Genomic DNA, 17,204 nt, shown 5'->3' on the forward strand with positions numbered 1-17,204 from the left:
AGGGAACGACTATCTTGGAGATGTCCTGAATGAATCTTCAATAATAACCTGCCAGTCCTAGGAAGCTTCAAATCTCATATGGAGACCTCGGAACCTCCCACCTCATCACGGCCTCCACTTTGGTCGGGTCGACCGAAATCCCGTTCTGGTTGACAAGGTGCCCAAGAAACTGCGCCTCGCACAACCAGAAATCGTACTTGGAGAACTTGGCATACAATCGCTCCCTCCTCAGAGCATCTAACACCTCTCGCAAGTGGTCCTCATGCTACTCCTGCATCTTGGAATAAACCAAGAGTCCATCAATGAAAACTATCACAAACCAATCCAACATCGTTCTCCACACACAGTTCATGAGATCCATGAAAGCGGCAGGAGCATTAGTGATCCCGAAAGGCATCACCATGAACTCATAATGAATATATCGCATCCTAAAAGTAGTCTTCTGCAAATCCTCCTCTCTGACCCTCATCTGATGATAACCAGGACGTAGATCAACCTTGAAGAACCAAGATGCTGCCTGAAGCTGGTCAAAGAGATCATCAATCCTTGGGAGTGGGTAACGGTTCTTCACCGTTACCTTATTCAGCTCCCCGTAATCTATACACATCCGATGTGACCCGTCCTTCTTCGCAAATAGAATCGGGGCTCCCTAGGGTGAACTGCTCGGTCTGATGAATCCCTTGTCTAACAGCTCCCGCAGCTGTGTAGACAACACCTGCATCTCAGGAGGAGCCAGCTGATACGGTTCCATGGCTATCGGAGCCATACCAGGGACTAGGTCGATCCTGAACTCTACCTGCCTCTCTAGAGGTATCCAAGGCAGCTCCTCTGTAAATACATCCGCGTACTCTCGTACTACCAGCACGTCACTCACCGTCGCCTCACCCGTCTCCCGGGTATCCAAGACATAGGTGACATAGACTGCATACCCCTGTTGGAGGTAGCGCCTAGCTCTCGTTGTTGAACATAAAGCTGGCCCGCCTTGTGGCCTCTCACCGTGAATCACTAGCTCTCCCCCATTTGGGGTCCTGACCCGGAACAATTACTGCGCAGTCGATCACCGACCAAGTACTGTTCCTCGAACAATCTCAAAACACAATCCGTGAAAACCTATAATGCTCACACTGATCGGTCGTGCACAATCTCGACCTCTAGGAGGAAATCTAACATGCCCCAAGATTCAGGGTACCTTTTGCTAAGCGCAAGGGAAACAAATGATCGGATAACATCCGAATTAAACAAAACCTGAACTGGGATACCGTTCATCATACTGTCAACCTTTTATAACATATCACTACCAATTCTTTAAACATCATAACACCATGTAATTAAAATTAACACATAACATGTATAATACCAAATCAACCGAATCCAAGGCATAACCAAACACAAGAAGCATACAACATATATATCAAACAATTATCACAAGCACTCTCAACTCTAGCATAACCCTAATTTAGATAAATAATCCGTTTAGAGGGTGTAGCTTTCATTTATGCACTAAAGTTGAGAAAATTATCAACCCAATCATAAAAGCTAGCTTGTTATATGCATCAAATTCATCACAATGAAAGCATCACAAAAATAACTCATAATATGGCAATAGCACAAAGCATACAGTCGCATCACAAATATCATATCATTATCAAGCATAGTAATGACGAGGGCATCCTAATTTGAATCAAATCACCATTTACGAATTGCATGTTTCAATTATGCACCTTAATGAGTAGAACTACAGCTCACCTCGAGTAGAAGAGTGAACCTCCAAGTATAGCGTGGAAACTGAATCACACCAAGTCACCTTGAAACACTCGTATAATAGTAATCAAGAATACAAATGGTTATTATATACCCAAAACATATAGACAAACTTCTACACTAACTTTACAGATTTTGACCCGAAACAGCCGCTTCTTCAAGGCCGTTTTAACATAACCAAAGCCTGAAACAATTTGAATCTTTTTTTTCCATATTTCAGTATTTTAGTCTTTTAGTTTTCTAGGGACCACTTGTACAAGTCCACATGATTTTTCTAAAATTTACTTTGTATTTTAGAAAATGGGATATCAATGTAGCTAATTTCTGACCAGTCAGTAAAAATGATGATTTTCACTGTAGTTAAAACCAATATCAAAATATTAGGGACATACTAGACCCAAAACCTGAACTTTAGGGACTGACGAATCCTTATAAAACATAGAAGCCCCAAGTGGGTAAACATTCATTTTACGATGAAACGTAAAAATTAGAAAGAAATATTACTTAGCAAACATTTGCATATCATAATCCTTCAATCGCATGTTCAAATGCATGCATGCATAAATGTTCAACCACAGTTCTGCCACATAGCATATATGATCAATCTTATTCCATATAAACATCGCATATCATATAAACAATCATATTTCATGTAACCAACCTTTCAATATTTTCAATATTTATCCAACCTCTTACTAAATAACCAATCTTTTGTAATATATCATCCTTTTATTATGTAAAAAACCTTTATATATATATATATATATATATATATATATATATAACCTTTTATTATATAACCAACATTTTGTTATATATAAAACCTTTTATCATATTTATCCAATTGTATGATAGAAAAGTGTCCCTTAGTGCTATCTAACAAAAGGGAAACACCATGTTCACTATTTGTATGCACGACCAGTTGAATGCTGTAAGCGAATGATGATTTCCACCTGAAATACCAAGCCCAGGACACCAAATTTTCAACTCTAACATTGCAAAGTACAAGTACTTCACGGTGTCGTATAGGATTGGTACAAACGATGCCGATTATGCCAATACATCTCTTGATTCCTATGTGATGATTGATCCAACCAAAACATAAAGCCAACAACCCTCGAGTTCTCGTACACCATGGGTGCATGTGACCCACAAGTCACACAACCATCTAGAAAGACTGTGCAACTCACAACCGATATGGCTTATGCTCTTTCAAAAGATTATACTTGCAAGGTTCTACCTATAGCACCATTATACCCCGAAAAGAAATTATACATTAGCATGGCATGCTACTCATACAACCTTAACTAACTATAAATCGTGTAATACATTTCATCATACTATCAAACTTTTATAGCATATTATATGTATTTAATCACATATGATTCAATATTTGCTCTCATGTATAAAATCACATGTGATTATATGTATCTAATCACATATGATTTATATAGACAATATTCTTTTTTGTCCATATAAATCATATGTGATTAGATACATATAATCACATGTGATTAGATATATTTAATCACATATGATTAAAGTTGTGAAAAACAATCATTGAATCGACAACATGATAACGAATCTTGTCCACATAAATCATATGTGATTGGATACATATAATCACAAGTGATTATATGTATATAATCGCATATGATTTGAGGTAGACAAGATTTATTTTCTTCCTTCTCGATTCAATAGTTATGCTCATGTACTTAATCACATACGATTATACATATAATCACATGTGATAAAATAAATAAGAACAACTATTGAATCGACAAAGCAAAAATGAATTGTGTCCACACAAATCATATGTGATTAGATTCATATAATCACACGTGATTAGATATATTTAATCACATATGATTAATTTGGATAAAGATTTGTTTTCGTGTTCTTGGTTCAATATTTGTTATCATGTATATAATCACATATAATTTTTACAGACAAGATTCGTTTTTTCAAATAAAATCATATGTGATTAGAAATATATAATCACATCCGATTAAATGTATTTAATCACATATGATTAAAGTGGAAAAAAAATATTGAATCGAGAACGTGGAAATGAATCTTAGGGACATAAATCATATGTGATTAGATACACATAATCACATGTTATTATATGTATCTAATCGCATATAATTTATGTGGACAATATTCATTTTCGTGTTCTCGATTTAATAATTGTTCTCGTGTATTTAATCACATGTGATTAGAGTTACTAAAAACAACTATTGAATCAAGAACGCAAAAATGAATATTGTCCATATAAATATATGTAATTAGATACATATAATCATATGTAATTAATGTATTTAATCAGATATGATTTATGTAAAAAGTATTTATTTTTGTGAACTTTGTTCAACACCACCACCACCAACACATGTGATTATATGTATACATATGATTTATATGGATAACATTGATTTTTGTCTAAATAAATCATATGTGATTAGATACCTATAATCATATATGATTAAATATACAAGAATAACAAAAATGTATTTTATCCGCATAAATCACATGTGATTAGACATATATAATCACACGTGATTTTATGTTTAAATCATATATGATTTATGTAAACAAAATGCATTTTCACATTGTCGATTCATTAGTTGTTCTCTTATATTTAATCACATGTGATTATATATATCTAATCACATATGATGTGTGTGGCTAAGATTCATTTCCACATTCTCGATTCAATAATTGTTTTTTTTTTACTTTAATCATGTGTGATTAAATACATTTAATCGGATGTGATTATATATTTCTAATCACATATGATTTTATTTGGAAAAACGAATCTTGTCTATAAAAATCATATGTGATTATATACATAAAATCATATGTGATTATATACACGATAACAAATATTGAACCAAGAACACGAAAACAAATTTTTATCCAAATTAATCATATGTGATTAAAGATATCTAATCACGTGTGATTATATGAATCTAATCACATATGATTTATATGGATAAGATTGATTTTTGTCTAAATAAATCATACGTGATTAGATACCTATAATCATATATGATTAAATACACAAGAATAACAAAAATGTATTTTATCCACATAAATCACATGTGATTCTATGTTTTAATCATATATGATTTATGTAAACAAAATGCATTTTCGCGTTGTCGATTCATTAGTTGTTCTCTTATATTTAATCACATGTGATTATATATATCTAATCACATATGATGGGTGTGAAAAAGATTTCTTTTCAAGTGTTTGATTCAACAATTATTCTCATATATATATATATATATATATATATATATATATATATATATATATATATATATATATATATAATCACATATGATTATATGTATTTAATCACATATGATTAATGTGGAAAAAGAACAATTATTAAATTGAGAACGTGAAAATGAATCTTGTCAATATAAATCACATGGGATTAAATACATATAATACATGTGATTAAATACATGAAAAGATTTATTGAATTGAAAATGCGAAAATGAATTTGTTCCATATAAATCATATGTGATTGGATACATGTAATCGTATGTGATTACGTACACATAATAGGAGAGTTAGTGTAACTCGCCTCCGTAAACTTGAAAATCAGCTAGCATGAGCAAGATGGATCGTTTCCTTTCCGAGAACCTACACAACAATTATAACATTATTTAGCTTGTGCTTTGTTGTATTACTCTTATAAAACATACGTATATTTTTTTCTTATTTTATCTTTGATTGTAGTGCTCTTTTGGGATCTGTTTTCTTACCTTTCAACCCATTCTTAAATTTCGATAAAATAATATTGGTAAATTTCCCTCTTTTATCTTTTCAAAAATAAAAAGATCTCGTTCTAATTATTTTTGGTTGATTTTATATTAAATCTACAAGTTAGTAACTTTAAGCTGTCACATTCTGGACCACTCAACACTATTAGAATAAATTGTACCAATCTACTAAGAATTACATCAGACCCTTTATATGTGGGATACTATACATCCATATCTAACTATAGGCTTTGGAATTTTGGCATTTGGAGTTCAGATGAATTTATTATGATTTTTTGAAGACAATGCATGAAATATGTGACAGCATGGACCAAACTGAGAAAATCGCCAATTTTACCCCTCAAGGATTTGGAATTTCGAAATGTGATTCAAAGTTTGAAGAAATTAGACACAATAATATTTCCATAAAAATAAGTCTCATGATTTTTAGATTTTCCTACTAACTTGCACGAATTTTAGAAGTTGGAGGACAGATTTGGGAAAATTGATCATAATAGCTTTTAAATCACTATTGGTGTTCTATTAAGTACTTAATGGTTAAGACTTAAGTTTATCGCTTTTAACATGATTGTTGGTTACTCATTAGGATATTGAGATGTGAAATTAAATTTAACCTAAAGACCTTAATGTTTGGCTTAATGAGGGTTCAAAGTTAAGGATTTTCACATAAAATGCAACTTTTACACTTATTTGGTTCTTTCAGACAATATGACAAACACCTTGTGTGCATGAAATCCTACAGTGATCATCAACTGTCTAATAGACTCCAATCCAGCCCCTAGAGCTTACTATTTTTATTTATCATTGACACCAACAATTAGCATAAAGAAGAAACGATTCATGATTATAACTGGAACGATGTCAGATTTCACAATATCATGAATCTGACTCATAATTCAATCAGATCCATTGTTTTCCTGATCAGAGTAAAATCAAACTAAAATGTGCTAATGTGTGTTTGTGTGTGTGAGAGAGAGAGAGAGAGAGAGAGAGAGAGAAAGAGAGTAGTTATAGTACCTTCGGGAGATTAGATTGTTGAGTTTGAGCATGAATTTTTGGAACAACTATCGTGCATAGATGAAAGTTCATGGGAAGAAGAAAAGCACAAGGAGGCGGGGTCAGTGTCGGAGGGGCATAACGGGAGGAGTCGATGTTAGGCAGAGGACAGGACCAAAGAATGGTGTCACTAAGTTTGTGTGTGTTTTTTAAACTCATAGGCTAAAAAATCTTCTCATTAGAACATAACTCTCTCTCTCTCTCTCTCTCTCTCTCTCTCTCTCTCTATATATATATATATATATATATATATATATATATATATATATATATATATATATATATAAAATAAGAATTTATACTTATATATATAAATATAAATAATCCAATATACAAAACCAAATGCATAAAAAGGCCATATATATGTTTTATGAAGACTCCTCTAAAGCAATAGCCATCTCAATGGTCTCATTTCCCCTTTGTATCTTTAAGAGAACCTCATCTCCCACACCGTAATCATCTAATGCTTTTAAAAACTCTGCTTTATTCCTCACCTGAATACATCAAAAATAGTACAATTTATCATCTTAGGTTACTTACAAATCGTTTCACCAATTTAATTAATTTTTAAAATTTACCCGTTCAATCCACTATTTATAAAATACAGGGCAAATTACCCAAAAAAAAAAACAGTTGTTTTGATTGGAAAAAAAATAAAGTACAAGTGGTAAAATATAATATAATTTTCTCTAAAATATATAACACAAATAGACTCATTTTATATAAAGTGCTTGAAATTATCTGCTTACGGGTTTGTTATCCACTGATACAATGATGTCACCGAGAACAATATTACCCGCAAATCCTCTTGTGGTGGGAAGAAGACCAATTTTTGCTGCCGGACTATTTGTAGGAACCTTAAAAACCGCAAAATTAAGAAAATTAAAAACATGTAGTGAAATTTCAAAATGATTATTATTTATTTATTTATTACCAGTAGAACAAGAGCTCCATTTCGAACATTAAGTTGATTTGCAACAACATCAGGGGCAATTTCAATATTTAATCCAGCTCGAACAACCTAACATACATAGATTATATATATATATATATATATATATATATATATATATATATATATATATATATATATATATATATATATATATATATATATATGGGTGTTTATTTTTTTTTTTTTTAACTGAATACTTAAATAACTTACTTTTCCAAACTGAATCAACTGAGGGACTATCTTAACTACCGTGGAGGAAGGGATAGCAAATCCCACCCCCGCTGAAGTCCCTGTCAAGTCAAAACTACGTTATCACTAATCTCTAAATTGGAATTATTTATTTATTATTTATTATTTATTATGAGACAAACAAAAAATAGTAAAAAATCACCTGTTTGTGTAAATATCGCAGTGTTGATCCCGATTAAATTTCCTTTAGAATCTAACAACGGGCCTCCACTGTCAAGACATTATATAATGTATACATATATATTATTTAAATGTAAGAAGTTGATATTATTGATAAAAGAGAATTTAGGTTTTTTTTTTATTTTTTATTTTTTTTTTAAAGACCTGTTTCCAGGGTTAATGGCAGCATCTGTTTGAATTCCTCCACCAATTGTGACTCCAGTTTGACTAAATATGTCTCTGTTAAGACCACTAATAACACCCACAGTGAGTGTGTGGTCAAACCCAAAAGGGTTCCCAATGGCTAAACATTGTTGACCAACTTTTAAGAAAGATGATTGACCGATTTTCATTGGCCTTAAAAGATCTCTAGGTGCTTCCACCTGTAATTTCATTTCACCATTTTACATTTTAGCCACTAAATTATTATAAATTAAATTTAACTAGAAAAAAAAAAACCCATGCTACGAAGTGGGGGAGGGGGTTATGTATTATCAGCAGTTTAGTAAAAGACAATGAGGACAATTTTTGTAATTAGTTTTGTACACAGGGGTCAAACATGCCAAAATACAAAAATCTTACACATATGGACTGTTTTTGATAAAAAAAAACTTTACAGGGACCTTTTCTATAAATTAAACAATTGCAGGGACTAAATTTGTCAAAATGTAAAGCCTTTGTTGCAGGGACTAAATCTACCAAAAGGTTTTGCAGGGACTAAATCTGTCAAAAGGTTTTTCAGGGACTAAATCTGCCAAAATATAAAACCTTTGTTGCAGGGACTAAATCTGTCAAAAGGTTTTTCAGGGACTAAATCTGCCAAAATATAAAACCTTTGTTGCAGTGACTAAATCTGTCAAAATGTATAACCTTTGTTGCAGGGACTAAATTAGCCAAAAGGTTTTGCAGGGACTAAATCAGCCAAAAGGTTTTGCAGGGACTAAATCTGCCAAAATATAAAACCTTTGTTGCAGGGACTAAATCTGCCAAAACGTAAAACCTTTGTTTGTAGGGTGGTAATCTGCCAAAACAGAAAACTTTTGTGGCAAAAGTCCAAAAGTGAAAAACATCACTATTCATAAGCACAATGAGAATTAATAGTATATATAATAATATTTTTTTTACCATATTTTAAGGAGCCTTTTTTACTGATTACATATCAGGGGCAAAATAGTGAAACACAAAAGATAAGATAAGCACAACACACTTTCACCATTTATTGATTTAGCCACTCAACTATTATTTTTCTTCGAATTCACTAAAAAAAATTAATACATCAGGGGATAAATCGATATACTTTATTCCATGTTTTTTAGTAAAAGTAATTTTTCCAGATATCAAGACAAAAAAATACAAAAACCAGGTAACGAGGAAAATGGTTTTTTTAATGCTTAAAAAATAATAATGGTTTATTTTAAAGGGTAAACCATTAAAATGGCGAAAATATTTTCCAATATTATGAAAGGGGAGATTGGAAAAAAAAAAAAATTACCTGTAAGACAGCAAGGTCCTTGGATCTATCTGCACCTATTAACTTGGCTTCAAAATTCTTTTGTACCCTTTCAATATAAGAAATTGGTGAGGTAAATTTTATATAAATTATTAAATATATATATAAAAAAATAAAAAAATAAAAAAAAAAAATAAAAAAAAAAAAAAACTAGTCTCACCCTTCTGAGGCAAGAATATTAACTCGTGCAACAACTTGTCCAGGTTTTGGATTCCTTGATAAAGAATTGCCAATAACTGCTCAACCATAAGAGTAATTTGATGATAATTTTTATAATCATATTTTAATATATTAATCATTTATGAAATTTTAAAGAAAGGAAAACATTGTATGTTATTACCATGGTAATTCGTGACAATGTGCCCTTCTTCATCCCAAACAACTCCCGAACCATTTCCTTCAGGAATCTGCAAATAATCTAGAAATCAGATAAAACGACTCTTATGTCCAATCATTAACAATAAGTTTTCTAGGGCTCTTTTTCTATAAACAGGATGAGGAGGGTATTCACGTCTTTTTGCAGAGATAAGAGATCAAGAGCAAGTCCTTTTTGTCTCATTGACATCAGTCTCAAATCCAATACATGTCAAACTCACTACAATGGGGTTTATAAGTTTGTTCAAAATTACCTCAACTACCCCTGTAACATTAAGCTGAGGGCGTAGAGTTACATCAAATATATTGACAACAGAGTAAGTGTTGTTCTCAAATAGCTTCACGATTCTTTCCTGCCATTGCCAAGCATACACATATCAATATACCTGCCATGAACATACATTATAAGGGGTAAAATATACAAGTGAACTGGTTTCAAGAATAGAATTGATAAAAATAATGAAGAAGAAACCTCAGGAGGAAATAGTGGCCCAGAAGGGATAACAACTGGTGTTACTTGTTCAAGTGTCACAGAAGGGTCTCCTAAAGCATTAGCTGATAAACAAATGTTCATATAAAAAAATTTAGAAAGAAAACTAAGAATTGCTTAAAGGAAACAGGATGGATAAATGGATTGTTCGAACCTGATGAGTACCTTGAAGGGGGATAGTATAACGGCATCAATAAACTTGTTAACAGCATTCTTCGTGTTGTAAAAAAAACTTTTGTAACCTCTCCCAAATCATTAAGTGTTCTTTCGCCAACTCTGCATATACGAAACAAAAGCTGCATCAAAAAGCATGGAAGTAATGATAACGCAAATTGAAAAAAAATCAGAAATAAGATCTTCGAATTTTCAATTAATCAGGTAATCAAGAGCTTAATGCTGAGAATAGTAAAGTGTTTCACACGGCATCACCACCCCAATTTCCCCTTACATTAGGTTAATTCTCAACAACAAATGCCCAAACTAGTCAATTACACAATCATATTTTATATCAATCCCGAAAAACAAACGATCAATGTACAGTAGCATACGAATTTCAAAATAGCAATGTAAGTAATTCAGGAGTAGGTAAATCGAAAAAAATACGTTTTGGTGAAGATGCGATGACGAGGTGAAACGGAATCGTCGTCATGATGCGTGTCTGAGGAAGAACACATGGATGAAATTCCATCGAAACAGAGTTTCCGGCGACCGACAAAGCGCCGTACAGGAGCCATAACTTTACTTTCCGTTTGCGGAGGAAGCATGTAACCATTCCAAGCCATCACCACTCCCATTATCGCATACAAAATCCCTAAATTTCAAAATTTTCACTTATAGTACAGAAGGAAGATAATGAATACAGCAAATTTGGCCGAAGTTCCTCTTTTTGCTGGTTTCAGCTATGACATCGAGGCTTGTTACTTCTTATCGCCTCCGTATTGCTCAAAAATATCTTCACATCTTCAAATGGGTTCGAATTGCAACTTTGCAAGTACAAAACAAAAATATCTTAACTTCTACAAAATTTACTGGTCTTCACAAATAGTTAAATTAAATTATTTTCTTATCTTACCAATAAATTTTGATTGTGTTCTTTTTTGTAATTTATGGTAATCTTAAGTGTTTGCAAAATTTCATATTAAATCGGGTATTTCGAGTTTGAAATTTGAATAACCAATTTTTTCATATTATTTATAAGGGATAATGACTTGATAGGGTAAGATATTTTTTGAAGTATATACATTTAGTCCTTATTCTTTTTTTCTTGTAAAATAAACTCTTATACTTTTTTTTTTTTATAACAATGCAGTCCTTGTGACCGGTTATACCCGGTCATATACGAATTTTTTTTTAGGGAAAATAACTTGATAGAATAAGATACTTTTTGAAATGTACATATTTAATCTTTATTCTTTTTTTTTGTAAAATAAACTCATATACTTTATTAATATGTACACATTAGGTCATTTTCACCGGATTCTACAGGTTTTGCTGATGTGGAAGCACAAGTGGCACTAAATAGCAATTAATTAGCTTAGTCACCGGAGGTGGGTGATCCTCTAGCAACAAGAAAAGGGCGGCGACCCTTCTCTTTCTCGTTTCTCTTCCTTCCGGTCGAACAACAACAGCTAAACACCTTTTACCTGTTATGTTTCTCCGATCCGTCTCTCTTTGCCTCCATCTTTGAGATATGTTGTCAGAAAAAGAAGAAAGAATCGACGAGGGGGCTACCAGAGCAGCTCCTCGCCGCCAACTACCGTCTCTACTTCCTCCTGTCTCCCCCTTCGACCTTGTTGTTTTTGCCATCATTCCTCCTTGCTACCAGTGATGTGTAGGAACACGCAAAGGAGTCGCCGGAGATCAGGGTTCTCCCTCTTTTTCATGATGAATAAAAGTTGGAAAAATCTCGTTGTGGATATGTGGATGCCACCTGGGTATTTCATTTCAACAAAATAAAAGAAAGGGAAAATGACTAGATAGGGTAAGATACTTTTTGAAATGTACACATTTAGTCCTTATTCTTTTTTTTTTTAAAATAAACCCTTCCACATCAGCAAAACCTGTAGAATCCGGTGAAAATGACCTAATGTGTACATATTAATAAAGTATAAGGGTTTATTTTACAAGAAAAAAAAGAATAAGGACTAAATGTATACATTTCAAAAAAATATCTTACCTTATCAAGTCATTTTCCCTATTTACAAATCTTTTATTCATTTGAAATTTTTGATTGCATTTTTTTAGTGTAGTTTTTTCCGGATTTATTGCCTCTATTTGAAGTGAATGGTATTTACTTAAATCGACCTAAAGAAAAGAAGCGGTAAAACTCTATTTTTGAGGTCTAGGACACTAACACGTGGCGCTATTCTACTTATTTATTACGATATATATATATATATATATATATATATATATATATATATATATATATATATATATATATATATATATATATATAGTCATACACACATGTTATAGCTTGTTTGGAATTTTTTACTAAACAAAATTAATAGTTTTTTTTTTTTGTACAATTTTGAAACTTTATTGCCATTTTAAATCATTTTTTCGCCAACAATTTGTCAACTCAGCTACTAACCTACCATAGTCGGTGATATATATAGGTATTTTTAGAAAAAAATGGCAATTTTAGTGATGCGTCTATGTACAAATGTTATAGTTTTTTTTTTATAAGTTCATTAGTATTTTTTTGTGTATAATTTTGAAACTTTGTCACCCTCCTAAGTCATCTTTTTCCAAACAATTTGTCAACTTAGCCATTAAGCTACTATCAAGGTTGTAGAACTCGTTATTCGATACCTGTTTGGCCGACTGTCGTGTAACAAGTACTCGAGAGTACTGAGATTCGGTAATTTATATAGAAATATTTTTAAGGAAATAATATATTTTGATAGTTAAAATCATAACTTAATTGAAATATATAACAAATTTAGATACATGTAAACACATAAAAACGTCTCACTTCATGCATAATTATTGAAAATTTAAGAGTTATATATATATATATATATATATATATATATATATATATATATATATATATATATATATATATAGTAATAATCACATGTGTATGTGTTAAATAATAAATCATTAAGTAATTATACACTACATATTCATCATCGAGTTAGTTGAGTTTTACAACACTGCTCGTTTCAGTAAGAGCTCGATTGGGGAGTACTCGGATTCTGTAACTTGCCTCGGTAAGAGATCGAGTAAAGAGTATTCGACCAAGTAATCGACCAACTCGGCGAGTTTTACAACACTACCTACTATAGACGGTGATAGAAGGGTGTTTTTTGAAATGATAATTTTGATGATTAAATATGTACAAACGTTATAATTTATAGGTACTTTTACTAAACAAAATTCAATAATATTTTTTTGTATACTTTTTGAATTTTGTTACCTTGAAAGCAAAAGAATAAAAGTAGTGCAATTTTTATCTCAACTTCCCCTTGTAACCGACACCTTTTACCATTTCGGTATTTCTTCATCTTGTATAAATTATCTATTTTTTTCCCGGCACCAACTAAATAAAAATTGCACTGCTTTTACTTTGTAATTCATTTTCCTTAGACTCCAGGGTGTGGGAAGGAAGTTTCCCTCATTTTTTGTGGGTCATACCCTTATTTCCCTCACTTTTCTTTCCCTCGTTTAAAAGCCAAGGAATTGGTGGAAAGCCCTTCCCTCACTTTTTTTTTAAATATATTTCATACATATATTATACTCATTTTGTAGGGAATTAAAAACCATGAATTTTGATATTTTTTTATATTTTTTTAATAGGTATATAATTCTATAAATATTTAATTAAAAAAAAAAAAACTAACCAATAGCATGAAGGGAAAGAGTGCGGCACCCCTCCCCTCATCTCTTTCCCGCACATGTTTTCTCTCACCTTTTCCTCACCCACGGAGTGGGTGCAGGAGTGATCATCACCCCTTTCTCGCATCCACTCCGTCCGGACTTCCACAAAGTTGCAATAAATCCATGTATCCACAACGGTTGCTTGGTAAATTAATACATATAAAACCACTTCCAATAACTTGCTATAGCTATTTATTTATTTTTAAAAAGGACATTCTCACTTAAAGCATGCTTCCTGTTCACCACTATTATTATAACATGCTATATTTATAATAACAATCAATAATAATACACATCGTGTAATTTCAATTTACGAACCTAAAAGTAGCAACCATGATGCAACAAAAACAACTCGAACAGAAAAAGAGTTCCAGTACATCTTAAAGAATCACAAAATTTTCTAATTTTGGATATGTAACTTAAAATAGACGAGATACACAAATCATTCAAGGGATGTACAACTTCAAATGATAAAAAGAAGAGTTCAAAAATAAACCTATTAACACTTGTCATGTTTTCAATACTAAAGGACATAAAGCAATGTCACCACCGATAGAACCGTTATCTTCTTATGTTATGTGTTATGTGCATTTTTCATGGTGCATCTTTCACATTCACTTTCACGTCATCTTCACTTATTTTTTAACACAATAAAAGAAAATAAAATAAAGGGGGGAGTTATGGGGTTTTGATTCACAGCAGGATCGCCCTGTGAGGGGCCGGGCCACCCGAAACGGTGTTCTCGTGTGGGGACACGAATGCCTTACTATGTGTGTTTTTGGCGAGCTTTGTTTAAAAGTATAAACTTAAACTTTTATTTAATAATAAAAAACTCATAATCCAAAGTCAAAGTTGCGTTTAAAGAAAAATTCATGTCTATTATAACAAAATTATTATATTGTTTGATTTTGAGAGTTTATTCCAATGTTATTTAATTTTATATCTTTTCATAAGCTTACAACTATTTTAATCAAACACTATACAATTTAACGCAACTTCGACTCCAAATAAAAGTTACACTTTCAACTTCTAGCTCAAGCTTCAACTTTCGGCTACAAACTACCCACTTCCGGCTACAAACTACCCGTTATTGTTTTTGTCAGCATACCCTATGTACCCTCCCCACTCCGACTATAAATATATCATGCTAACTCGATCTAATATATACTATCTACACCAATACAATACAAGTGTTGTATTAAAGATCAGAAATGAAAGGAGTTGTGATAGTCATGTTGGCAATGTTAGCCATGGTTCAGTTCTTGGTGCAACCAAGTGAAGCTCTTTCTTGTACAGATGTTGATCTTTTGCTTGGACCATGTCTAAACTACCTGAAGTTTGGTGGAACACCACCTCAAGATTGCTGCAAAGGGTTGGAGAGGCTTGAGGCTGCAGTCACTACTCAGGTTGATAGACAAGCGGCTTGCAATTGTTGTAAACTTGCTGCAAGAACATTTCAGATAAGGGAGGATACTGCTTCTGAACTCCCTGACATATGTGGAGTCAAAATTAGCATCCACATAGATCCCAATGTTGATTGTTCCACGTGAGTGCATAGCTTTAGTTGGATATGAAGTAAATAATAATAATTAAACTAAGATTTGTGTTATTAACTTATTATCATGTGATGTATGTTATTTTCTTCTACTAAATTTCTTCTTTTATGGCGCAGAGTTTCTTTATATCAGAGTTACAAGTGAAGTCGGTGGAAGATATTGGATCTCCTTTTGAATAAAGACGTGGTTGTTAGTTGTTACTGTTAATTTTCTACAAACTATGCATGTTGTAGAAGATCTATTATCGTATACGTATGTGTTATGGTTGTGACATGTTCACGATGTGTGTGGACTTGAGATGGGTGATAAATTATAAGATAAAATATTATTATTGAATGGTATGTGTAATTAAACTTTTCCAAACGCGTGGAAAGTTAAACGGTGTTAAATAATAGCAAAAAATAATAATTATATTTTGAGAAAACATAATGGTATGTGTAAGCGATAATCATTGTATAATATGAGTTAATAAATATCAAAATATAACTATCTAAACATCCAAGATCAATTCTAAAACTTAATTATTATCTTAAACTACAATGGAATCAATAAAAATAAAATAACGTCTTTGAATAAACAATTTCGTGTGTTACGTCTTTGTGAACTGCTTTGATATCTTCTTGATTAATCATATTCCTTGTCTTTTCCACTGCCACTAAGCTAAATTGTTTCCTGGATTGCACACATTCAAAGTTTTTATATGGATAAGCCTATGGCAAGGGCATAGCCAATATAAAGCAAGAGTGGGCATTAGCCCACCCACACAAAATTAATATGACATATTTCATTCAAAACTTGAAATTAGTATAAGAGAATACATTGTCGTTTATGTCGATTAGACTCCCTTTTAGATTATTTTAATGATGTAAGACAACATCGTGTGCAAAATTAATATGACATATTTCATTCAAAACTTGAAATTAGTATAAGAGAATACATTGTCGTTTATGTCGATTAGACTCCCTTTTAGATTATTTTAATGATGTAAGACAACATCGTGTGCAACTTAAAATAAACAACTTAGTTAAGAATGCATATATAGTTACATTTTATTATCGTTTGAAGAATTTTGCTACTCGTTCATATATTGTATATTATTTGGCCTACCCTAAAATAAAATCTTGGCTACGCCACTGGCATAGGGCCTAGTGAGTTCGTGTTGCACATACATGTCTATCACTTAAAAAAACGAATAGTTTTATCATATAGTTTCAATACATCATATAGCAAAACATATCACTCGATGACATAATTTAGGAGAACGATTAATTATCCAGAGAAATAATCAATGGCTCGTTTCCCCTCCCCTTTGTACAACCTATCAATTGTACTCAAGAATTTAAAATATCCAAGGAAATGAGTATGATTATCAATTCACATCCCTGTCGATCAAACTCATCCATCATTG

At 32.0% G+C, this 17,204-nt stretch overlaps 1 protein-coding gene and 1 pseudogene across 1 annotated transcript; one reads left to right on the forward strand and one right to left on the reverse strand.

Annotated features, from left to right (window-relative positions):
- Nucleotides 1-6,898: 6,898 nt before the first annotated feature.
- Nucleotides 6,899-11,325, reverse strand: DEG8 (Trypsin family protein with PDZ domain-containing protein). Its single transcript, XM_079035440.1, has 13 exons — nucleotides 10,956-11,325; nucleotides 10,507-10,628; nucleotides 10,335-10,417; nucleotides 10,117-10,215; nucleotides 9,828-9,894; nucleotides 9,648-9,723; nucleotides 9,470-9,536; nucleotides 8,143-8,360; nucleotides 7,961-8,028; nucleotides 7,780-7,859; nucleotides 7,549-7,635; nucleotides 7,364-7,471; nucleotides 6,899-7,108 (listed from the first exon to the last, which is right to left on the reverse strand). The coding sequence occupies exons 1-13, from the start codon at nucleotides 11,144-11,146 to the stop codon at nucleotides 6,983-6,985; spliced, it is 1,392 nt and encodes a 463-aa protein (XP_078891566.1). The 5' UTR covers nucleotides 11,147-11,325; the 3' UTR covers nucleotides 6,899-6,982.
- A 4,126-nt stretch (nucleotides 11,326-15,451) lies between these two features.
- LOC145099838 (non-specific lipid-transfer protein AP10 pseudogene) lies at nucleotides 15,452-15,790 on the forward strand (annotated as a pseudogene).
- The last annotated feature ends 1,414 nt before the right edge of the window (nucleotides 15,791-17,204 follow it).

Source organism: Lactuca serriola, chromosome 4, assembly GCF_051521515.1.
Source record: "Lactuca serriola cultivar US96UC23 chromosome 4, Lser_US96UC23_V15, whole genome shotgun sequence".
Taxonomy (NCBI): domain Eukaryota; kingdom Viridiplantae; phylum Streptophyta; class Magnoliopsida; order Asterales; family Asteraceae; genus Lactuca; species Lactuca serriola.

What these genes read in the sequence shown, in the direction of transcription:
- DEG8 (XM_079035440.1), bottom strand. Translation starts at nt 11,146, where the DNA reads ATGGGAGTGGTGATGGCTTGGAATGGTTACATGCTTCCTCCGCAAACG. An exon ending in CCCTTCAAGGTACTCATCAG is followed by an intron (nt 10,418 to 10,506) that starts GTTCGAACAATC and finishes TTTGTTTATCAG; the next exon opens with CTAATGCTTTAGGAGACCCT. An exon ending in CATTGTCACGAATTACCATG is followed by an intron (nt 9,724 to 9,827) that starts GTAATAACATAC and finishes ATGGTTGAGCAG; the next exon opens with TTATTGGCAATTCTTTATCA.